At 36.0% G+C, this 26446-nt stretch overlaps 1 protein-coding gene and 1 pseudogene across 1 annotated transcript; both read right to left on the reverse strand.

Moving 5' to 3' along the window:
• Window positions 1-2714: 2714 nt before the first annotated feature.
• Window positions 2715-5640, reverse strand: LOC114520208 (annotated as a pseudogene).
• Window positions 5641-6200: 560 nt separating this feature from the next.
• On the reverse strand, window positions 6201-25402 carry LOC114520178. Its single transcript, XM_028540406.1, has 6 exons — window positions 25243-25402; window positions 24563-24822; window positions 7561-7594; window positions 7406-7460; window positions 7187-7322; window positions 6201-6956 (listed from the first exon to the last, which is right to left on the reverse strand). The coding sequence occupies exons 1-6, from the start codon at window positions 25400-25402 to the stop codon at window positions 6429-6431; spliced, it is 1173 nt and encodes a 390-aa protein (XP_028396207.1). The 3' UTR covers window positions 6201-6428.
• Between the last annotated feature and the right edge of the window lie 1044 nt (window positions 25403-26446).

Raw genomic sequence — 26446 nt, forward strand, 5'->3', positions numbered from 1 at the left:
TGACCTAACGAATTTGAGTTGGATGAAAACGGGAAGTGAATTTTCGATGAATTGACTTGTTTAGTTGAAAGATGATTTTTAATGCTTGTATTTTCTATCGGTAAAACGGTCAGCATTTTCATATAATGAAACGAGTAGTTTGTTCATAGCTTTTGCCTTTTTCAATTACTGTTTTATTAAATGAGAGCCTGGCAATGCAATCACAGAGGCAGACAATCGGCCCATTTGATAGTTTTGTCAATTCTGACATGCAAAAGGGATTTTATTTTTCAAGACCTTACCTTCATTTGGTCCCTGGAAGCAAAAATCAAGACCGTATCCAAAAGGTTGAAGGTTAAAAAATATCAGCAAAAGAAGATGGACTCTGTGGAATACATGCGCTAATCGTCCTGGCTGCAAAATCAATAAAATCTCACATGACACATGATAAATATCTGTGCCAATATCATTTTGTTTGCCAGACGACATGTTGACGTACAATTTGGCCTGATTTTGCATCCCCTAACCTCTGAACCGACAGACAGAAAGTTTAACTTTGTCTGAAAAAAAACTATTTAGTCTACTATAGCCTAATGACATATAAGAAATCCTGTTTATAGGAAATTTTCACCTGCTCGCTCTAAAGTTTAATGAACTAGCAGTTTTTATTGCATTTCTCAGGAAGATGAAGTACATGTCAGATAGCATAATAAAAAGTGCACTTATTTATCGAATATAGCGTGGATAGCGTATGTATTGAGGATTAAGAAATAAAGTAGGAATAAAGAGCGAGCTTAAAACGAAGCTTTCGGTAAGAAAAGTGACAGGAAACAGACTTATATGAATATATCATGTGATTTATTTCAATAACGCCGTTTTAATAACACAGAACTTTATTAAGCGAGCTTGCATGATATCTGTGCAATATAATGTCACGCCGAGTTTTCTTTGTACTGACCGAGCTGGCGTGCTGAGCGACAGTTGTACAAAACGACCGAGGCTCATAATTATTACAATGTAAATTTGATTTACTTTTCCGTTTTTTTTGCTATTTCTTTTTAATTTTCGTCTTTTAAAGACCGCGAAAAAAAGGTGAGGAACGCGATTCAACGAAGCCTGAGATGATTTTGACGTATTGAAATTAGTCTTTGTGAAACTACTAAAGCAAACGCATGCTATTGTTTGGATGCATGACTACACCATTGTCAGGATCATGTTATATGTATATTCATTTAAATACACCAAAGTCATTTTACGTGACTTCAATTGTTCAATCTCGGCTAAAGCAGCACTATGCAAACAGCCCTTATGTCTGGGTAATATATTGAATATTATGATTGCTTCATGTTAGAAGCATATTGCTTCATTTTGTTTGAATTCCAAGCATGCACGCCTTCAATCGGAACGTTTCACGTAGTAAAAAGGCCTGTGTTTCTTACTTTTGTGATGTTCTTTTGTTTTCTTGGCAGCAACTAATGCGATCTGGACTCGTTTTCAGCTAATGACACGTATTTCGTAATCATCACTCGCATGAAGGCACCGCGTGCATTTTAACTTGACAAAATACATGTTTAGTTCACTGCTGGTTTGCTGAATGATTTGTACTATATTATATAGTACTACTTAATTTGTTCGACGTTAAAATTCTACGCGCGCAATCAAGCTCTGTAATTGTGGCTTATTCCGAATTAAGAAGGTGTACTCGACGTGTTTACCAAGGGCCACTACAGTGTATATTTAGCACGAGGACTCTGGCACGAGGAGATGCTGTTGTTGGCTATAAAGGTATTTATTGTGCTGGGGTCGGTTGTATCAAGCCCGTTAAACGGTGATTAAGTCAAAAATAGAAAGCAAGTCTAGGGTTTTATTGAACAAGCGAATTGAACGTTTTTAACCTTAATACAAAGATACTGGGTCCGGTTGTATGAAAGCCGGATAGCGCTATCCACCGGATAGTGGTTTTTTCAATAGCTTTAAAATCGCCCATTGTTGGGTACAACTTTGATTAAATCTTTGTATTCCTAAATTGAGGATCCTTTTCAACAATTGCTGGTTCCAACACTGAAATTTTATTGCTCTCCAAGCACTTTTAGAACGGTTGAAAAAATCACTATCCGATGGATAGCGCTATCCGGCTTTCACACAACCGGGCCCTGGTTACAACTACATATTCAGTGCATAATATTCAAGTTGACTCATTCATGAGAGATGTAAGAGTGTTATTTAATTTTGACTTGTCCACCAACATTTTTCCAATTTATACATTCTGGTTTATATCGAAGTGTATACATACAGTATATCATATCTTTACTGAAACCCGCCTCACGCCAGAACCTCGCGATGCAGTTAGCTCTGCCCGAAAACCATCCGCGCACGTGAGAAACTTGCCTTTCGTGGCGAATCCTCACGAAAAACTATCCGCACACGAGAGTAACTTGCTGAGCTAACAGGTGGGGTGCCGTGTGCGGAAGGCTAAACCCAACCTCGTTCCCAGGGTCTTTTACCTAGATTCACGTAAAATTGATCACGTAAAATTATGGCCGTCGCACCGCGCGCGTTTTAGTAGCTACTTCATGTAACCGTAAATCTATTCTTAAAATTTATTATTTTGTACAATGAATTACATCTCTTGCAATTTTAGCATCAGGATTTAACTGTATTCAATTCTGTAATTCAAACTTTTATCTCAAGATTATCAGAAATATACTTTCTCAATTGCAAAATTTATAGAGCTTGATTTCTGTGCGTGTAGCTAACTTATTTTTGTGCGCTAAGCTTACTTACTAACTTTCATACTGTTTTTTAAGTGCTCATTCTAGCTGAGCTTGTTTACAAAACTCAGAACCTACATATTTTACCAGTTTAAAGCTGCAATACACACAACTTACGTTATAATTACCTGCATGCTTACGATTACAGAATCTTAACTTATCAAACTCAGTGTATGCCGTTGTCTGTATCTAAAATGTACTATTGAACTAAAATATATCCGAATGCCGGAGTGAGTTTCTCGCCATTATCGTTGCCAGAACATGGTGCAATATTACCGCATGTTATGTCAGACGTCACACCGCAAGCTTTGTAGGAGATGCCAAATCCTATGCATGAATCAGGCGTTGCGCAATCATTTTCATTATTTGCGTGATATCCAATACGTGCATAAGTTACATAATGTGTACTCTCAATGCTGAATCCTTCTTTGTTGCAATATAGTTGTAAAGATGAGCCTGCGATCAGAGATTTCTACGTAGCCCGTCCAGCGGTTGTTTTTCGATACTGCCCGTCTGAAATCAAACTGTACAGCGAACTGGCTTCATAATTCAACACTATCCATCTTCTGTCACCATTAACGGTCATACCAAGACATATTTTCCTAAAAGGAGTGTTCCAATAAGAGGCCAGTTTACTTTCTTTCTCTGTTAGTCCTTCAAGTCCATCTTCAACTGCATAACTTTCATTGTTCGTCCAGTAAGGTGATTCATAGGTAAATGTTTGCTAAACAATAATAATTCTTTAGTTGAAATGGTGTAAATGATTTTTTTTGTACAGCAAAGCGAGTGATGAAATGTTCAACAAAATAATCAAAATTTGTAACTTTGATACAGCTCAGAAAACTAGACGAAGCCGATCAGTTGCACTTAAATTTTCTTTTAATAATTTGATGCTTCATTTAACGAGAATCTGATTGATTGCTGATTGGTGCAATGAAATCTTGCCTTATTTCCGTCCACTTTCAACACTAGTGTCCAGCCTCCAGCTCCACAACCTGGAATATCTGTCATGTGACAATATGCCTCGTATGGTGTCGAGGATGTGTTTAACTGCAGAGTGTAAGCACCATTAGGCGTTGATCTAGATTAAATAATCTCTTTCAATACGTTTCCGCTAACATGCACACAAGAAAAACAGTCAATGTCAGGTGTATATAAAACTCACGGTTTCTTGAGTAACAAGTCTTTGCAAGATGAAACTATTTCACGTTCTCTCAAAACTAAATTCCATTGAAAAAACAAAGGTTGTATGTCGCTTACAATCGGCTAAGATTACCAAGAGAAATATAGTGAAAACGCATTATATACACTCTTATATACTTACTTGGGGAATATACGTTACCAGGCTCCTTCTTCAACTAAAAGAGAGAATACCAAAGCAAAATATTGTTTAACATAAACTGTGTACAAAACTAAGTTGGATATAAAATTTTGGACACGGTTAATATCATGAAAATTTTCAGCTGATGCATGTGAGGGAAATACTTGTACATTTTTAACTCAGCTGCATTACAAAATAACGTGTTAACTTACTGGTTTAATTACGACAAGATGGTTGAATTCAGGATTGCTTGTTTCATCGTCATCAGTTCTTTCTTGATGTGTCTCATTGTTGAGCTCACAGCGACCTTTACCGGTACCAGATGTTTTGTAATTGATTGAGGTACACGATTCATGTCGAGCGCAGAGCAAACCGCATTCAAACTCGAACTCTGCTTGTTTTGTTTCCATCACATGATTCGCCAAGTATTTTTGCTCGTATTTTCGAAACACGACTTGCTTTGGGTATTGGTCTTAACCGAAAAGAAGCAATTTTGAAATATTTAGTGGCTAAAAATTGTTATCAATCTTGTTTCAACTTATTAAGAAAGCTTGGAATAAGAAATGTGAATACAACTTGTTGACATGTTGTGACAGAAATTGTACACTGGCAACCTTTTTGCAGACTTGTCATAAGTCGAATTTGCCCAAATGGCAATGATAGCACATCTTTGTTCGACTTTTGGGCAATTTGTAGCAGATGGTTGCCGCTGAAAGAATGCAGTATGCGACAGGACACTCAAACTAAAGTAAAGTGCTGATTCGCGCGAAAAATATCGCCATAAACAGAGTACCTTGAAATAGAAATTAACAGTACCTCCTTTACGATGGATATATGAATTCAAAACAGCGAGGAATGAACAAATGTTTTTGAAATGAAAATTAGTGATCAATTTCAAACATCCCCGGATTCAAGGCAAAATGAATCAAATTTGAATTTACTACGAGCTTTAATGCGTGGATTCCCAGAAGTGACAGAATGCTTCTGCATATAGTTTTCGACCTGCAACACACGATTTGGTCATTTTCAGCCATTATGGCGTATTAAGGTGTTTTTATATTCCTGTCAAATTGAGAAAGACCTTCTAAATTTTAATATCTAGTTTATGCATCTTTAGAGAAAACACGACCGTATATATAGAAATGGCTTTTGTCTTCGAGATTCACACATCGTTACCAGACGCAACGCAACGTTATATTTATCTCGATATTTTTTTCTGTAGCTAATAACTAAAGTTTTATCCTGTTCAAAGGTTTTGAAAATTACTCAACGATACTACATTTTGATCGACAACTATCCCCATACGTAACTTCTGAAATTTCCTTTCTGAATACAATTTATTTTGAGGAGAAAATTCGTAAAACCTAAGCAGGTATAGCAAGGTGTGTCTCCACGCAACGGTTTGTGTTTTGCTTTTCGCTTGAAGGATAAACTTTAACACTAAAAGACAAACTGCGTGTGAAAGGAAAATTTACACGTATTTTTAAACAGGTACCTTCATTTTGTACAAGATCATATCCAAAAATTTGAAGTTCAAAGATTATCAGCAACAAAGAGATGACTTTGAAAAATATACACAGCAAACGTCTCGGTTGCATAATCAATGCTATATTCCCTGGCTGTTTTTCTTGGTCAGGCGACATGTTTACCGTCAGTTGAGACTCTTTATCTTGAAAAAACTCAGCGGTTTTTTGTCGCTTTTAAAATTTTATCAACAACCAATTCAACTCGGACAGAGAGGCTTTTTGGGACTCTTAGCTTAGGTCGGCCTGTCTGAGAAATTGATTGTTTTCACTGTCGATAAGCACTTAATATCAGCATAGCGGGGTTCAGTAGTCAGGCTGGCGTCGCCATGCATTAAAGCTCATTATAGACGTTTGTTATTAACGGTTTGCACAACTGAAGAAGACTGAGAAAAAATAATTCGTGCGACAGCAAAGTTTTGCTTAGTGCTTTAATGAAAATCTTTATCTTTTACCCGAAGAAATTTCTGGATTAAACAATTTTTACTCGATTTCCCTTTCAATATTGATCAACCAAAATTGCCTGAAAAAATTTCGCTCCGCCTCCGTTTTAAGTGAAAACCTTTATTGCATTATTACAGTATTACGTGGAAATACAAATTTACATGAAGTATACAACGCATATTATTAAGAAATTCAAAGGTTATATACAATAAGCTAAGGTGCATGCGTGCAATCAAATGTTATTTCTTAAAGTTAACAAACACCTACAAACTCCTATTTTTGATAACATTTTTCACTGCCTGAAATTAACATACTAAACATTTATTAAGCCTTTGTATATCAATCTAATGTCCTCTGCTTAATGCATTTTTTGCTATGAATGAGTTCTTCTCACTGCACCAATATGTATCCAAATGCTGGAATATTTTTGACTGCTTTAACAGCACACACTGCACGATTACCACAGGCGAGATCCACTCTTCCACAAGCAGCGTATTTTACACCAAAACCAATCCAAGAGTCAGGGCTGTCACAGACGTCTTCGTTGTTAGCAATGAATCCAAGCCGCACGTCGATGGTGTAAGCATCTTTTCCTGGGACATCGCGTACATTGAAACCCTGAATGTTGCAATTTGGTTGCAAGACAGAGCCCGCGATCAAGGACATCCATGTATTTTTCTCAGCGCTTGTGTTTCGATATTGTCCGTCTGCGATCAAACTGTACAGCGAACTGGCTTCATAATTCAACATCATCCATTCTCTGTCGCCATTAACGGTCATACCAAGACATATTTTTTTAAAAGGAGTGTTCCAATAAGAGGCCAGTTTACTTTCTTTCTCTGTTAGTCCTTCAAGTCCATCTTCAACTGCATAACTTTCCTTGTTTGTCCACAAAGATGCATCATAGTAGAATGTTTGCTAAAAAATGACAATTATTTGTTTGAATTGTCGTAAACTATATATTTTTGTGTACAGCAAGGCGAGTGGTGAAATGTAAACATTCAACGGAATAAACTAAATTTGTAACGTTGAAAAAGCTTAGAAAACTAGACGAAGCTGATCAGTTGCGCTTAAATTTTCTTTTTATAATTTGATACTTCATTTAACGAGAATATGATTGATTGCTGATTGGTGCAATGAAATCTTGCCTTATTTCCGTCCACTTTCAATACTAGTGTCCAGCCTCCAGCTCCACAACCTGGAATATCTGTCATGTGACAATATGCCTTGTATGGTGTCGAGGATGAGTTTAACTGCAGAGTGTAAGTACCATTAGGCGTTGATCTAGATTAAATAATCTCTTTCAATACGTTTCCGCTAACATGCACACAAGAAAAACACTCAATGTCAGGTGTATATAAACTCACAGTTTCTTGAGTAACAAGTCTTTGCAAGATGAAACTATTTCACTTTCTCTCAAAACTAAATTCCATAGAAAAAAAAGGTTATATGCCGCTTACAATCGGCTAAAAGGCATCATTTATATAAAAGTATGTGGTGAAAACGCATTTATTGCACTTACTTGGGGAGTATACCTGACCAGGCTCTTTGCTCAACTAAAAAAGAATATCAATGCAAATTATTATTTCAAATCTCCTGTGTACAAACTTAGCCCAGGTCGTACAAATATAGTCAATAACATTTCCGAAATCTTCCGAAATCTTTGTATGTCTGAGCGCTACGCTAAATCCACATATACATAGAGATCAGCTTCTTGAATTTTAACTCCTTTTACAATAAAAGTCCACTTGGGATGAAATCATGGCTCAACAGTGCGTCTCGAAAAAGCACCCTTTCACACCATTTAGAATACGATAAACTTTTGATCCATAACTAAACTTACACTGAAACAAAAGCTGATGAAAAGAACGATAGATAAAAAATGACCCTGATGAAGCCTTAACCGGCGAAACGATATTTTATAATATAAATTTTCCTTAAGACGCTTTCTTGTTGTATTTGCATTACATGCGGGTGCTGTGTCCATTTTGTTTATTTCATTTTTATCTCGGATGCATTAGTAAACCTAGATACACCTTAATTATGACAAGATGGTTAAACTCAGAGTTGCTTGTTTCATCGTCATCAGTTATGTCGTGAAGTATCTTACTGTTCAGCTCACAGCGACCTTTACCAATACCAGATGTTTTGTAATTGACTGAGGCACACGATTCATATCGAGCGCAGAGCAAACCACATTCAAACTCGCTGGCTGCTTGTTTTGTTTTGATGATATGATTCGCCAAGTATTTTTGCTTGCTTTTTCGAAAGACAGCTTGCGTTGGATATTCGTCTAGAGCGAAAACGAGAAATTTAGGTTGCTACTTATTAGTCCTTTACGATATGGACATGTGGAAATTTATAATTTTATCCTAAAGCCTGGACCTTAGGCGTGGTTTTCATACAACGCCGACCTGCCCCGACTCTTTCTAATCATCCAAGGTGAATAATCAATAATCACCGACAATAATACTTTGTCGACGTCGGCGTCTTATGAAAACCAGGCTTTAACTGGGTGGCGCCAGAGGGGAGGGGGGCTACAGCAATTCGTCGGGGAATGAACAACAGATATGATTTGAATTTCGATAGTTGTTTTTTTTAATTGAAATCTTCAGCAGTCAGTACTCAGCACTTAAAAGTCCAGCTTCAGCCCCCTTATTGGGTACCTTTGCCCCTGTGTCAGGGAATTCTGGGCGCCACTCCTGGGATTTAAGCCTTGTTTTTATCACACGCAGACAGTCGGAAATCTGTATTGTCGTTTGTTGCTGATGCATAATGCTTTGTCCGTAGAAAAAGATTTCTACTTCATTGCAAAGTCATCGACAATGGATCGTAGAGCATCGCTGACTGTCTGCGAGTGATTAAAACTACTAGGTTTATGCAGAATGATAAAGCATTATTTAGCCTCTCATGCAATGATACCTTTCTTCAGTAAATGACAGCAAAAATGAAAAAATAGCTCTTTTTGAGGAGAAAATTAGTAAGTAAATTCTAACTTGCCCGATTGAAGGCAAGACGAAGACAATTTGAATTTATTACAAGCTGAAAAGGCACGCGCGTGTACGCGCAAATGAGATTAATATTTTATTCAATTCGCAGCGGTAAGAGAATGTGGTTTTCGACCAGAAATTTTAACAGCACGATTATTGCTAGCCATTATGGCATTAAATATATATTTCCGACGATTTCAGAAAGACTTGCTAAATTTTCATCCTCATGCAGTGTCAGTGTATGTTTTTAGAACGAGAAGCAAAAGGTTTGGGGTTTTAAAACGGATGGTTTTGAAAATTACTCTGCGAAAACATGCACATCCCCGTGCATAACTTCCAAAATTTCCCTTCGGAATCCAAGTTAGTTTGCAACTGAAATATCGCAAAACTTAAGCAGCTAGTAAGGTGCGTTTCCGCGCAACGGTTTGTGTTTTGCTTTTCGCTTGAGGGATAAACTGTAACACTAAAAGACAAACTGCGTGTGAAAGCAAAAGTTAAACGTATTTTCCAAAATCTTACCTTCGTTTGGTCCTTGAAAGCCAGAAACAAGACTATATCCAAAAGTTTGAAGATTAAAGAATATCAGCAATAAAGGGATGACTTTGCGAAATACACGCAGCAAACGTCTTGCTTGCATAAGCGATGCTATATTCCCTGGCTGTTTTTCTTGGTCATGCGACATGTTTGCCGTCAGTTGAAACTCTTTATCTTGAATAAAACTCAGCAGTTTCTTGTCCCCTTTAAAATTTTATCGACAACTAATTCAACTCGGACAGAAAGACTTTTTGGGACACTTAGTTTAGGTCGGCCTGTCTGAGAACATGAAGGCAGTCTCGTTAATGGGATTTATTCAATTGTGCTAGATACGTTAAATATAAATACGATAAAAACGTTACGTTTTTTTTCAAATTATCATTACAAACATATGCGCCTTATTCACAGATATTCATTAATTTGCTAAACATTACGAGATGAGACCTGGGCGATAATCAAACAATATGCAGAGTTGAAAAGGTGCAAAAAATCAACGAATTAAGACAAGTGATTCTGCAGTTATTTTGATTCTGCAGTCGATTTCATTTTCGATATTTAGGCTTTATTTTGTCTCATGGGTGACAAGCGACAACAAAATTAATGCAAATTTTATTGTAATAACAATATTGATTGTTTTCAATATCCATAAGCACTTAAAGCTTAAATATTAGCATAGCGAGACTTAATCGTCAGGCTGGCGTCGCCATTGTACAGACGTTTGTTATAAACGGTTGGCATAAAAGCACACAGAGAAATATAATTCTCGCCACGGCAAACTTCTGGTTAGTGAAAAGAAAATCTTTCACTCGAAGAAATTTCTCCATTAAACAATTCAGTTTTGCTCGATTTTCTTCTGAATATTGATCGACTCAAATTGCCTTAAAAAAATTTATATTGAAAAAATATCGCTATAAATGAAAACCTTTATTGCATTACTACAATATACGTGCAAATACAAATTTCCATGAAGTATATATAATACGTATTATAAAGCTTTTAGCTTTTTCTATCGGTTCAAAGGAGGTTATATTTAATTAGTTATAATGCAATATTGCTATGCCTATTGTTTCAGCGTTTGTAGTTATCTAAAATAGTTGACATTTCATATACTTACCTTATTCCTATAAGGATTTGTCAGCTCGTGATAATCCAGGTCTTTGTGACGATAAAAATCTGCTGCAGGCAACTCTGATGCAATATCGTAAAGGAATTCACAATTTGTTTCCGAATCTGAGCATTTCTTGAAATTGGTAGATCTGTCACGTGCACAAAAGTAAATGCACTCTACTGCCGTTTCTGCGTGGACTTTTTCTATCGCTTCGCTGTTCAAACGACGACCTTTGAATTAAGTAGTGAAAAATTGGAGGTAAACATTACGAAACAAGTGTAAAATTGATAATTCTTTAAGATCCCATTTCGTTTAAGCCAAGTGGCAGTGAAATAAATAAAATTTAGCTTTCGCTTTGTCGGCAAATTGTATTTTAAACATTTAGTCCTTATATTTACTAAAACGGCAGTTTAGTTTAAACACTTTGGAACTAGTTTGGCTAACTTCTTATGTTTCTCGAGAATGTCTTTCATTCATGTGTTGTGTTAGAAATTAACGACGCTGACTGATAAACAACCCAGTTACGTTCAAGCTAGGACACTCGAGTTTCACCTGTCCTTCTATAGAATGGCATGTATATCCATAAGTATCCTTAGCTGTCCTTATTACATTGTAGCCAGATCTACTTTGGTTTATATATATTTATAACATGAAACGTAAACGTTTTGCCAAATACTTTTAGCTTCATCGTAAATGTATACGGAGTGTTATTTATTTATTATACCTTAAGTTATACATACACATCAAACTTCATCTCAATTTCAAATTTTACAATGAAAAAGCTACATTTTTGCCACGTAAAATTGATCGTCGCACCGCGGGCGTTTTAGTAGCTACTTCACGTAACAGTAAATCTATTCTTGAAATTTATTATTTTGTACAATGAATTACATCTCTCGCAATATTAACATTAGGATTTAACTGTATTTAATTCTGTAACTCAAACTCTTATCTCAAGATTAGCAAAATGACCCAATTGTTACGGGCATATATATAAAATACCCTTCAGTTTTGTAGTGCAGAAGTATACTTTCTCAATTGCAAAATTTATACAGCTTGATTTCTGTGCGTTTAGCTAACTTATTTTTGTGCGCTAAGCTTACTTACTAACTTTCACACTTTTTTTAAGAGCTCATTCTAGCTGAACTTGTTTAAAGAACTGAGAACCTACATATTTAATATTTTACCTGCAATACACACAACCTACGTTATAATTATCTGCATGCTTACAATTACAGAATTTTTTTAAACTTATCAAACTCAGTGTATGATAACATTTTTAATGCCTAAAATAAACACAATATTTATCAAGCCGTTGTCTGTATCTAAAATGTACTACTGAACTAAAATATATCCGAATGCCGGAGTGAGTTTCTTGCCATTATCGTTGCCAAAACATGGTGCAATATTACCGCATGTTATGTCAGACGTCACGCTGCAAGCTTTGTAATAGATACCAAATCCTATGCATGAATCAGGCGTTGCGCAATCTTTTTCATTATTCGCGTGATATCCAATACGTGCATAATTTTTACCAGGTGTACGCTCAATGCTGAATCCTTCTTTGTTGCAATATGGTTGTAAAGATGAGCCTGCGATCAGAGATTTCCACGCAGCCCGTCCAGCGGTTGTTTTCCGATACTGCCCGTCTGCAATCAAACTGTACAGCGAACTGGCTTCATAATTCAACGTCATCCATCTTCTGTCGCCATTAACGGTCATACCAAGACATATTTTCTTAAAAGGAGTGTTCCAATAAGAGGCCAGTTTACTTTCTTTCTCTGCTAGTCCTTCAAGTCCATCTTCAACTGCATAACTTTCCTTGTTCGCCCAGTAAGGTGATTCATAGGTGAATGTTTGCTAAGAAAATAATATTTGTTTATTTGAAATGGTAAAAATTATATATATGTGTACAGAAAGGCGAGTGGTGAAATGTAAAAACATTCAACAGAATAGACAAAATTTGTAACGTTAAGCTATACGGTAAGCTGATCAGGTGCACTTAAATTTCCTTTCATAATTTGATGCTTTATTTAACGAGAATCTGATTGATTGCTGATTGGTGCAATGAAATCTTGCCTTATTTCCGTCCACTTTCAACACTAGTGTCCAGCCTCCAGCTCCACAACCTGGAATATCTGTCATGTGACAATATGCCTTGTATGGTGTCGAGGATGTGTTTAACTGCAGAGTGTAAGTACCATTAGACGTTGATCTAGATTAAATAATTTCTTTCAATACGTTTCTGCTAACATACACACAAGAAAAACAGTCAATGTCAGGTGTTTATAAAACTCACGGTTTCTTGAGTAACAAGTCTTTGCAAGATGACGGAACAACTTCGCATTGTTTTGAAACTAAATGTATAAAAAAGAAAAGTGGTCATGATGCTGCTCCGCAAAATAACCTTATAAAAATTATGTTAGAAAATGCACCATATGCACTATTAATTTACCTGAGGAATAAACCTCATTTGGCTCTTTGCACGTCTGGAAGAAAACATCAATGAAATAAACTGTTCAATATTATTGTTCGCTAATACACGTATTGGGTGAAAAACAGCTAGGGCACATTACACAACAAAATAATTGTTTCTATTTAATGTCATCGGCTCATCGCTGTTGTTTTCTTCGAAATTTCTCATATTCCTGAATTTTATAATTCCTTTCTTGAGTTTATCCAAACGGAAATTTTCCAGCTGCTGATATTTCTGAACCGGTTTCTAAACATTTCAACCCTCTTTGCTCGTAGAGGCACGTTTTAGTTATCATGCGTTATCTCTATGGTTTCAGCGTTTTGTAATTGTTTAAATTGTCCAAATACCTACCCTGTTCCTTAAAGGATTTGTCAGTTCGTAGTAATCGAAGTCTTTTTCATGATGAAAATCTGTTGCCGGCATTTCTGATGCAGTATCGTAAAGGAATTCACAATTGTTTTCCGAATTTGAGCATTTGTGGAAATTCGTAGATCTGCAGGCTTTATTGTCACGTGCACAAAAGTAAATGCATTCTACTCCTGTTTCTGCGTGGACTTTTTCTATCACTTTGCTGTTCAAACGACGACCTTTGAGTAGTGAAAAATAGGAGGTAAACATTATGAAGCAAGTGCAAAATTGTAAATTATCCTAATCAAAACTTTTCGAAGCACAACCAAAAGTTATAAAAACATTGTTAATTATTAATTAACTGCGGCATCTTGTGTCGTCTGTGTGCTTCGCAAGGAAAAACTAGAAATATATTCTTGTAGAATATTAATCTCCTCGTCTATTTGAACAAAGTAACGTGTTTTTCTAAAAGTAAAAGGTTATTTTAAAATTGCAGTTTAGTTCACCTATGTTAGGTTAAACGAATATTTCAGTTTTTGTTAAGAAATAGCGAAACATGTGCACTCGTAACTATTAATTTAAATTTATTGACTTCGCAATCAAAAGTAAAGTAAGTACCTTTACCAAGTACAACTTTAGCTTGCAAATTCAGCCATCAGGAAACTAACATTTAAGGGCAATGTGTGCTTCCGCGCAGCGATTCTCGTTCTGCTATATTTGCTTCATAGACATTATTAGCATTTGCAGATATTTTTCCATTTCTTGCAATGTGAAGCAGAAATTAAACGTATTTTTCAACACGTACCTTCATTTGGTCCTTGAAAGCAAAAGTCAAGACCATATCCAAAACGTTGAAGATTCAAAAATAATAACAACAAAAGACTGATTTTGACGAATGCATACAGCAAACGACTTGGTTGCGTAATCAATTCCATATCCACTGACTGTTTTTGTTGAACAAGAGACATGTTTGTCGTCAGTCGAAACTCAATGGTTTCTTATCCCCTTTAAATTTTTATCGACCGACACCATTCAATTCCAATAAAAAGACCTATTTGGGCACGGCTGGGTCTGCCTCAATGACAATACGACGAACGCAGTCTTGTAAGTTAATGCATGGGATCAAACACACTTATTCATCTGCTGTTTTTTTTTTCATCACGTTTCATTAGTTATGAATAAACCCAGTGTCAATTATGATTTATTTTATGTCGTTATATAGTGATAACAAGCGACTAACTAGATCTTTTTTAATGAGTTTACATTGGGCGATTTTTTTTTGTGATCGATAAGTGCCATTAAGCGTTGACCTAGATTAAATAACTCTTTTAACACTCACAGTTCTGCCCAGCAAGAAATGCCGACAAAACAGTTGTCAGATGTATGTAAAACTCGCTGTCTTTTAATTAGCAAATCTTCGCAAGATGAGGACGTCGACAACTTCGCATTGTTTTGAAACTAAAATGATAGAAAAAACAGCATCATTATGTTGCTTATAAACTCCATTCTATATCATTTATATGCTTGAACTTACCCGAGAAATATACATGACCAGGTTCCGAGCACACCTAAGAAAGAATGATAGCCAGTATCAGCCTCGTTCCCAGGTTCTTTAAAAGTACTTCGCGGAATAGAAGTGCGCGGGGCTGCTTGGGGAGGTTGCCAAATCGCAGCTGATGGCGTATAAACAACGTGCTTTTCACGCATGTTCATCAGCATCATCTTCATCATTGGCATTTATTATGATGAAAATTTGTTGCAGGGATCTCTGATGCAGTATCTTTGAGAAAATCGCAATTTTTCTCTGAATTTGAGCATTTTTGGAAATTGGTAGATCTGCAGGCTTTATTGTCACGTGCACAAAAGTAAATGCATTCTGCTCCCGTTTCTGCGTGGACTTTTTCTATCACTTCGCTGTTCAAACGACGACCTTTGGGATGACAAAAGAAAAGACAATGCATAATACTGGAACAAATTTGTTACTTTTCCAAATCGAAAATCAGTTGACACTAGCGAACACACTTGGTTGAATGAAAAGAGTTTTTAAGTTTATGAGTTTAAGAAGTTTAAGAAGTTGAACTTTATTTAAAAAAGCTATTTAGATGCCGAGTCTACTATAGCCTATAATGAAATATAAGAAATATTGTTTATGGAAAATTTTCACCTGCACGCTATAAAGTTTAATGAACAAACAATTTTAATTGCATTTATCAGGAAAATGAAGTTCATGTCAGATAGCATAATAAAAAAGTGCACTTATTTATCGAATATAGCGTGGATAGCGTATGTAATGAGGATTAAGAAATAAAGTAGGAATAAAAAGCGAAGAAGCGGGCTTCTGAACAAAGGTTTCGGTAAGAAAAGTGACATGAAACAGACTTATATCAATATATCATGTGATTTATGTCAAAAACGCCGTTTTAATAACACAGAACTTTATTAAGCGAGCTTGCATGATATCTGTGCAATATAATGTCACGCCGAGTTTTCTTTGTACTAACAGAGCTGGCGTGCTGAGCGACAGTTGTACAAAACGACCGAGGCTCATAATTATTACAATGTAAACTTGATTTGCTTTTCAGCTTTTTGTGCTATTTTTTTTAAATTTTCGTCTTCTAAAGACCGCGAAAAGAAAAGGTCTGGAACGCGATTCGACGAAGCGTGAGATGATTTTGACGTATTGTAATTAGTCTTTGTGAAACTAAGCAAACGCATTCTATTGTTGGGATGACTGCACCATTGTCAAGATCATGTTTTATGTATATTCATTTCAATACAGGGTGTCTCAAAAAAAACGCAACCACTTAATATTCTAAAATTCATATTGTTCATAAGCTCAATAGATTTTATGCCCCTGGGATTTTAAAATGGCTTCTAATCGTACAGTTCAACTGCTAATAGTCAAATCAGCTGAACTAATAATGGTACAGCTAACAACCGAATAACGAGTTTTTACTGTCGTGCATGATAACTTGAATGCTAACTGTCGACCTTGTAAAATAAATTGTAAATAAAATTTTACTCGTTAAATACTTTCATTTCAGCTCGTTGGTTTATGCACCCGACTTTGTTTACCGACGATTGTGCCGCTAGAATATGATTACAAGCTTTCTCGCATTCCAGGGGCCAAACGTCTTTTGTGTTGTAGAACAAAGAGGATTTTCATGAATATTAAGTGGTTGCGTTTTTTTTTATACACCCTGTACATCAAAGTCATTTTACGTGGCTTCAATTGTTAAATCTCGGCTAAAGCAGGATTATGCGAACGACATGATTCGTTATCGGTCTTTCAGGATTATCACCAAAGACACGGAAAGACATGTAACGACAGCTAACGGCTGAATGGAGACTAGGCATTATAATTGCTTCATATTAGAAGCATATTGCTTCATTTTTATTTGAATTCCATGCATGCACGCCTTCAATCGGAAAGTCTCGCGTAGTAAAAAGATCTTTGTATCCTTTTGTGATGTTCTTTTGTTTTCTTGACAGCAACTAATGCGATCTGGATTCATTTTCAGCTAATGACACGTGTTTCGTCATCATCACTCGCAAGAAAGCACCGCGTGCATTTTAACTTGACAAAATACATGTTTAGTTCACTGATGGTTTGCTAAATGATTTGTACTATATTAGTGCTACTTAATTCGTTCGACGTTAAAATGATAAAGCAAGCGATATGGAACTGAGAATTCTACGCGCTCAATCAAGCTCTGTAATTGTGGCTCATTCCGAATGAAGAAGGTGTACTCGACGTGTTTACATGCAAGAGCCACTACAGTGTATATTTAGCACGAGGACTCTGGCACGAGGAGATGCTGTTGTTAGCTATAAAGGTATTTATTGTGCTGGGGCCGGTTGTACGAAGCCCGTTTAGCTTAAACCATGGTTAAGTTCAAAATAGAAAGTAAGTCTATCGTTTTATTCAACAAGCGAACTAAACGTTTTTAACCTTAAAACAAATATACTGGTTACAACTACATAATTATTCAGTGCATAATATTCAAGTTGACTCATTCAAGAGAGATGTAAAGTGTTATTTTAGGCCGGACTGTCTTTTTAGAATACTTGACAATGCTTAAAGACTCTCATTGCCAGGCAGACGGTGGTAATTTCATTCCCACGATGTCAGCATGAAATATCTTAAGGCCTAAAGCGGTTTAGGAAACACGAAACACAATAATTGGGGGGGGGGGAGGGTGGGGGAACATATTCATATATTCATGTTAACAGCCTTGTAAAGCCAATCAATTTGAAAAGAAATTAATCTCGCACAACATGAATATACGAATATGTGCCCTCCTGAAATAATTAAAATTTAGCTTTTACTTTGTCGGCAAATTATATTTTTAATATTTAGTCGTTATCTTTACTAAAACGGCAGTTTAGTTCAAACACTAGTTTAGACAATGTTTTTCATGTGTTGTGTTAGAAATTAACGACGCTGACTGATAAACAACCCAGTTACATTCAAGCAAGGACACTCGAGTTTCACCGGTCCTTCTATAGAATGTCATGTATATCCATAAGTATCCTTAGCTGTCCTTATTACATTTTAGCCAGATCTGCTTTGAAACGTAAACGTCTTGCCAAATACTTTTAGCTTCATCGTAAATGTATAGGGAGTGATATTTATTTATTATACCTTAAGTTATACATACACCTCAAACTTTATCTCAATTGACCGTCGAACCGCGCGCGTTTTAGTAGCTACTTCATGTAACAATAATTCTATTCTTGAGATTTATTATTTTGTACAATGAATTACATCTCTCGCAATTTTAGCATTAGGATTTAACTATATTCAATTCTGTAATTTAAACTCTTATCTCAAGATTAGCAAAATGACCCGAATGTTACGAGCATATTATATAAAACACCCTTCAGTATTGTAGTGCAGAAATATACTTTCTCAATTTTAAAATTTATAAAGCTTGATTTCTGTGCGTTTAGCTAACTTATTTCCGTGCGCTAAGCTTACTTACTGACTTTCATACTATTTTTTAAGCGCTCATTCTAGCTGAACTTGTTTACAGAACTGAGAACCTACATATTTAATATTTTACCTGCAATACACACAACCTACGTTATAATTACCTGCATGCTTACAATTACAATATTTCTGACTTTTTTAAACTTATTTATCAAACTCAGCGTATGATAACATTAAAATGCGTAGAATAAACACAATATTTATCAAGCCGTTGTCTGTATCTAAAATGTACTACTGAACTAAAATATATCCGAATGCCGGAGTGAGTTTCTCGCCATTATCGTTGTCAGAACATTGCGCAATATTACCGCATGTTATGTCAGACGTCACACCGCAAGAGTTGTAATAGGAGATACCAAATCCTATGCATGAATTAGGCGATGTGCAATCATCTTCATTATTCGCGTGATATCCAATACGTGCATAAATTTTTTGAGATGTACTCTCAATGCTGAATCCTTCTTTGTTGCAATATGGTTGTAAAGATGAGCCTGCGATCAGAGATTTCCACGTGGCCCGTCCAGCGCTTGTATTTCGATACTGCCCGTCTGCGATCAAACTGTACAGCGAACTGCCTTCATAATTCAACATCATCCATCTTCTGTCACCATTAACGGTCATACCAAGACATATTTTCTTAAAAGGAGTGTTCCAATAAGAGGCCAGTTTACTTTCCTTCTCTGTTAGTCCTTCAAGTCCATCTTCAACTGCATAACTTTCATTGTTCGTCCAGTAGGGTGAATCATAGGTAAATGTTTGCTAAGACAATAATAATTGTTTAGTTAAAATGGTGTAAATTATTTTTTTTGTACAGCAAGGCGAGTGGTGAAATGTAAACATTCAACAGAATAATCAAAATTTGTAACTTTGATACAGCTCAGAAAACTAGACGAAGCTGATCAGTTGCACTTAAATTTTCTTTTTATAATTTGATGCTTCATTTAACGAGAATCTGATTGATTGCTGATTGGTGCAATGAAATCTTGCCTTATTTCCGTCCACTTTCAACACTAGTGTCCAGCCTCCAGCTTCACAACCTGGAATATCTGTCATGTGACAATATGCCTTGTATGGTGTCGAGGATGTGTTTAACTGCAGAGTGTAAGTACCATTAGGCGTTGATCTAGATTAAATAATCTCTTTCAATACGTTTCCGCTAACATGCACACAAGAAAAACTGTCAATGTCAGGTGTTTATAAAACTCACGGTTTCTTCAGTAACAAGTCTTTGCAAGATGACGGAACTACTTCGCATTGTTTTGAAACTAAATGTATCAGAATGAAAACTGGTTATGATGCTGCTCGGCAAAATATCCTTATAGAAATTATGTTAGAAACTTCATCATATGCACTTTAATTTACCTGAGGAATAAACCTCATTTGGCTCTTTGCACGTCTGGAAGAAAACATCAATGAATTAGATAGTTCAGTATTATTGTTCGTTATTAATACACGTATTGATTGGATGCAAAACAAGGCACACTACATAACGCAAGAATTGTTTCTATTCAAAATCATCGGCTCATCGCTGCTGTTTTCTTCGAAATTTCTTTTCTTTGGTTCATCGAAACGGAAAATATTCCAGCTGCTGATATTTATGAACTGGTTTCTATTCTACATTTCAACTCTCTTTGCTCATAGAGGTACGTTTTAGTTATGATGCACTATCGCTGTAGTTTCAGCGTTTTGTAATTATTTAAATTGTTCAAATACCCACCCTGTTCCTTAAAGGATTTGTCAGTTCGTAGTAATCGAAGTCTTTGTGACGATGAAAATCTGCTGCAGGCAACTCTGATGCAATATCGTAAAGGAATTCACAATTGTTTTCCGAATTTGAGCGTTTTTGGAAATTCGTAGATCTGCAGGCTTTATTGTCACGTGCACAAAAGTAAATGCATTCTCCTCCCGTTCCTGCGTGGACTCTTTCTATCATCACTTCGCTGTTCAAATGACGACCTTTGAGTAGTGAAAAATTGGAGGTAAACAATTTGAAGCAAGTGCAAGATTGTAACTTTCTTAATTGAAACTTTTCAAACCACAAGCAGAAGCAATAAAAACATTGTAAAATATTAATTAACTGCGGCGTCTTGTGTGGGTCTTTGTGCTTCGCAAGGAAAAACTAGAAATATATTCTTGTAGAATAGCAATCTCCTCCCCTATTTGAACAAAGTAACGGGTATGTCTAAAACTAAACGGTTATTTTAGAATTGCGGTTTAGTTCACCTATGTTTTGTGACACGAATATTTCAGTATTTGTTAAGAAAGCGAAACATTTGTAAACTATTAATTTATTGACTTCGCAATCAAAAGTAAAGTAAGTAACTTTATCAAGTACAACTTTAGCTTGCAAATTCAGCCATAAAGAAACTAACGACATTTGAGGGCAAGGTGTGCTTCCGCGCAGCGATTCTCGTTCTGGTATACTTGCTTTATGGACATTATTAGCATTCGCAGATATAATTCCATTGCTGACAATGTGAAGCAAAAATTAAACGTATTTTTCAAGACGTACCTTCATTTGGTCCTTGAAAGCAAAAGTCTTTGCAAGATGAAACTAAATTCCGTAGAAAAAACAAAGGTTGTATACCGCTTACAATCGGCTAAAACTACCAGTGAAAACGCATTATATACACTCTTATGCTTACTTGGGGAATATACGTTACCAGGCTCCTTGTTCAACTAAAAAAGAGAATACCAAAGCAAAATATTGATTAACATCAACTGTATACAAAACGAAGTTGGATATAAAATTTTGGACACAGTGTAATATCATGAAAATTTTCAGCTGATGCATGTGAGGGAAACATTTGTACATTTCTAAGTCAGCTGCATTTCTAAATAACGTGTTAACTTACTGGTTTAATTACGACAAGATTGTTGAACTCAGGGTTGCTTGTTTCATCGTCATCGTTTATGTCTTGATGTGTCTTATTGTTGAGCTCACAGCGACCTTTACCGATACCAGATGTTTTGTAATTGATTGAGGCACACGATTCATATCGAGCGCAGAGCAAACCACATTCAAACTCGAACTCTGCTTGTTTCGTTTCGATGACATGATTCGCCAAGTATTTTTGCTTGCTTTTTTGAAAGATGACTTGCTTTGGGTATTCGTCTAGCGCGAAAAGGAGAAATTTAGGTTACTACTTATCAGTTCTTTACGATATGGATATGTTGAATTGAATAATTTAATCTTTAAGCGCCTGATCTTATCACTCGCAGACAGTCGACGATCTCTATTCTCGTTTGTTGCCGATGCATAATTCTTTGTCCGTAGAAACAGAAGAATGGTACGTTTGCACCCAACGGTTTGTGTTTTGCTTTTCGCTTGAGGGATAAACTTTATTAAGACAAACTGCGTGTGAAAGCAAACGTTTCACGTATTTTTCAACACGTACCTTCATTTGGTCCAAAATCAAGACCATATCCAAAAGGTTGAAGATTAAAGAATATCAGCAACAAAGGGATAACTTTGAAAAATACAAACAGCAAACGTCTCGGTTGCATAATCAATTCCATATTCACTGGATGTTTTTGTTCGGAACAACCGAACAAGAGATATGTTTGTCGTCAGTTGAAACTCAATGGTTTTTTATTCCTTTCAAATTTTTATCGACCGAAACAATTCAATTCCAATAGAAAGGATACGGCCGGGTCTGCCTCAATGACAATACGACGAACGCAGTCTTGTTAATGGCATGTATACATCTGTGCTAATAAGTTTAATAGGTGACACACAATGTTTTTTTAAAATATCATTATACTAACATATGGCACATCGGTGAAAACAAACACACGTATTCATCTGAATTTTGTCTTTCATCAAGTTTCTTCAGTTATGAATATACCCAGTGTCAATTATGATTCATGTTATCTCGTTATATAGTGGTAACAAGCGACTAACTAGAACTTGTTTTTACACTTGCATGGGCTGGCGATTTATTCTTTCGATAGATGTGATCGAGCGGATAAGTTACGGATATTCAGGAAAGGGAACTTATTACAGACAGTATTCATAGCGTTCCACTCGTTTGCATCTGTCATGATGAAATTTGCAAAAAATAGCCGGCCTTTTAATTTCTTTGGTCGTAAACGGTATGTTAGTCTTCGTCTTCAAGTAAGCCAAACTCAATCTCAAATTTTATGTTAGTGCACCTGTGAGAAGCCGCTTTCAACTCGTCAATTATTTAGCAAGCCTGACTAACTTGGCTTGCTAATTTTAAAGTGCTCATTCTGAATTTGTTTACAAAACTCAGAACCTACATATTTTACCAGTTTGTACAATACACACAACCTAGCTGCATGCTTACAATTACAGTTATCAAGTGTATGAAAACATAGTTTATGCCTAAAATAAACACAGTATTTATGAAGCCGTTCTCTGTATCTGATGTTACCGTTAAAAGTTTAAAAATTATTCCGAATGGGTGATAGTCACTGCACGAATATGTATCCAAATGCTGGAGTGTGTTTACCACCACAGTTTACATGATTACCACAGGCGGGATAAACGTCTTGACACCCAATATACCTTACACCAAAACCAATCCCGGAGTCAGGGCTGTCACAATCGTTTTCGTTGTTAGCAAGGAGTGCAAGCCTCGCTTTAATAGTGACCGCACCATCATTCCAAGTTCTCTTTAAATTAAAACCCTGAAGGTTGCAATTTGGTAGCAAGTAAGAGCCCGCGATCAAAGACTTCCAATTATTTCTCTCAGCGGCTGTGTTTCGATATTGTCCGTCTGCGATCAAACTGTACAGCGAACTGGCTTCATAATTCAACATCATCCATCTTCTGTCGCCATTGACCGTCATACCAAGACATAGTTTCTTAAAAGGAGTGTTCCAATAAGAGGCCAGTTTACTTTCTTTCTCTGTTAGTCCTTCAAGTCCATCTTCAACTGCATAACTTTCATTGTTTGTCCACAAAGATGCATCATAGTAGAATGTTTGCTAAAAAATAATCATTATTTGTTTGAATTGTCGTAAATTATATTTTTGTGTGCAGCAAGACGAGTGGTGAAATGTAAACATTCAACAGAATGAGCAAAATTTGTAACTTTGATACAGCTCAGAAAACTAGACGAAGCTGTTCAATTGCACTTAATCTGATTGATTGCTGATTGGTGCAATGAAATCTTGCCTTATTTCCGTCCACTTTCAACACTAGTGTCCAGCCTCCAGCTCCACAACCTGGAATATCTGTCATGTGACAATATGCCTTGTATGGTGTCGAGGATGTGTTTGACTGCAGAGTGTAAGCACCATTAGGCGTTGATCTAGATTAAATAATCTCTTTCAATTCGTTTCCACTATTATGCACACAGAGAAAAAAAGTCAATGTCAGGTGTATATAAAACTCACGGTTTCTTGAGTAACAAGTTTTTGCAAGATGACGGAACTACTTCACGTTCTCTCAAAACTAAATTCCATAGAAAAAAGCAAAGGTTATATGCCGCTTAAAATCGGCTAAAACTACCAATAGAAATATATATAGTGAAAACGCATTATATGCATTATACTTACTTGGGGAATATACCTGACCAGGCTCCTGGCTCAACTGAAAGAGAGAATACCAAAAGAAAAGATTGTTTATTATCAACTGTGTTTAAAACCAAGTCCAAAATTCATAATTGAAATCACCTATTGTTTAAATTGGCGTAACTTGTTTGCAAATTTTTGCCCGTGAGGATTAACGCAACTGACAATATGCTAAACACAAAACTAAACTTAAAATTTGCCAGAGAAGACGGAAATTTCTAAGGTCATGGTGCTTGTGTTGTAAACTTAAATTTGTTATCCATATTAAATATTGGTAATAAAATTTATTTAGGGGAACAAACAAATTTTATTTTTTGCATAAAAATGCTTATGTGAAACCACGACACACTTGTGGGTCCCAACAGGTTGCTGAGGCATGCAAAAATCCAATTATTATATTCATTTGTTAGGGGTGAATTCAATGGTTTTGATTTTTGTCTTAGAACACAGTGTATATCATGAAAATTTCAGCTGATGTGAGGGAAATACTTGTACATTTCTAACTCAAATGCATTACTAAATGTGTTAACTTACTGGTTTAATTATGACAAGATGGTTGAACTCAGAGTTGCTTGTTTCGTCGTCATCAGTTATGTCTTGATGCGTCTTATTGTTGAGCTCACAGCGACCTTTACCAATACCAGATGTTTTGTAATTGATTGAGGCACACGATTCATATCGAGCGCAGAGCAAACCACATTCAAACTCAAACTCTGCTTGTTTTGTTTCCATGACATGATTCGCCAAGTATTTTTGCTCATATTTTCGAAACACGACTTGCTTTGGGTATTGGTCTTGAGAGAAAAGGAGAAATTTTGAAATATTTAGTGGCTAAAAATTGTTAGAAATCTTGTTTCAACTTTTTAAGAAAGCTTGGAATAAGAAATTTGAATACAACTTGTTGACATCTCGTGATAGAACTGGCAATCTTTTTGCAGACTTGGCATAAGTCAAATGCATGGTTTTCAACCCGTTCAAACGTTTTGAAAATTACTCAACGATACTACATTTTGATCGAAAAATATCCCCCATACGTAACTTCCGAAATTTCCTTTCGGAATCCAATTTATTTGTAGCAGAAAATTCGCATAACTTAAGCAGGTAGCAAGGTGCGTCTCCAGGCAACGGTTTGTGTTTTGCTTTTCGCTTGAGGGAAAAACTAAAAGACAAACTGCGTGTGAAAGCAAAAGTTACACATATTTTTCAACACGTACCTTCATTTGGTCCAAGATCAAGACCATATCCAAAAATTTGAAGATTAAAGAATATCAGCAACAAAGGGATGACTTTGCAAAATACACACAGCATAGATCTTGGACTCGGTTGCATAATCAATGCTATATTCCCTGGCTGTTTTTCTTGGTCAGGCGACATGTTTGCCGTCAGTCGAAACTCTTTATCCTGAATAAAACTCAGCAGTTTCTTGTCCCCTTAAAATTTTATTCACAACTGATTCAACACGGAAAGACTTTTTGGGGCACTTGTTTGGGTCGGCTTGTCTGAGAACATATGAACGCAGTCTCGTTAATGGGATATATTCGACCGTGCTAGAAAGTTAAATACGCCACGTTTGTTTTTTTCAAATTATCACCACGAACATATGACGTCAAAACACACGTATTCATATATAACATGACGAAATGAGAAGTGAGAACTGCGTGGTTCGCCATAGACAAACGCCAGAGTTGAAAACGTGCAAAAAATCAACGAATTAAAACAAGTGATTCTGCAGTGCAATCTTGTATCACTGAATTCTCTACTGAATTTAAGCGGGGCTCAACTTAATAAAACAAGAACATAACGAAGCTAATAATATCACAATTATACAAAAAAAGAAAACGAAAACGAACAAATGAAAATATACATCGGGAACTTTTATATCGCAATTTGAGGAAACAGCAAGAATTATTTTATCTTACATCTGGCTTCTTCAGTTATGAAAAACTCGATGTAATTTTCAATTTTCGGGCTTCATTTTGTCTGATGGGTAAACAATGAAAACAAATGCAAGTTTTATTCTAATATCAATATTCGTTTCCTAATAGAAATTAATTGTTTTCACTGTCGATAAGCACTTAAATATTAGCATAGCAAGACTCAATCGTCAGGCTCGCCTCACCATTATAGCTCATTATAGACGTTTGTTATAAACAGTTTGCATAAAAGCACATAGAGAAAAAATAATTCGCGCCACGGCAAACTTCGATCTGCTTTGTGCTTTAAAGTGAAAAGCAGATGTTTCTCCCAAAGAAATTTCTCGATTAAACAACTTTTTACTCGAGTTCCCTTTCAATATTGAGCAACACAAATTTCCTGAGAAAATAACACTGCGCCCGAAAAGCATCTCTATAAATAGAAACTTGCATTAGAAATTTGCATTACTACTGTGTACGTGCAAATACAAATTTACATGACGTA

Source organism: Dendronephthya gigantea, unplaced genomic scaffold, assembly GCF_004324835.1.
Source record: "Dendronephthya gigantea isolate DGI-Jeju-01 unplaced genomic scaffold, DenGig_1.0 000015F, whole genome shotgun sequence".
Taxonomy (NCBI): Eukaryota; Metazoa; Cnidaria; class Anthozoa; order Malacalcyonacea; family Nephtheidae; genus Dendronephthya; species Dendronephthya gigantea.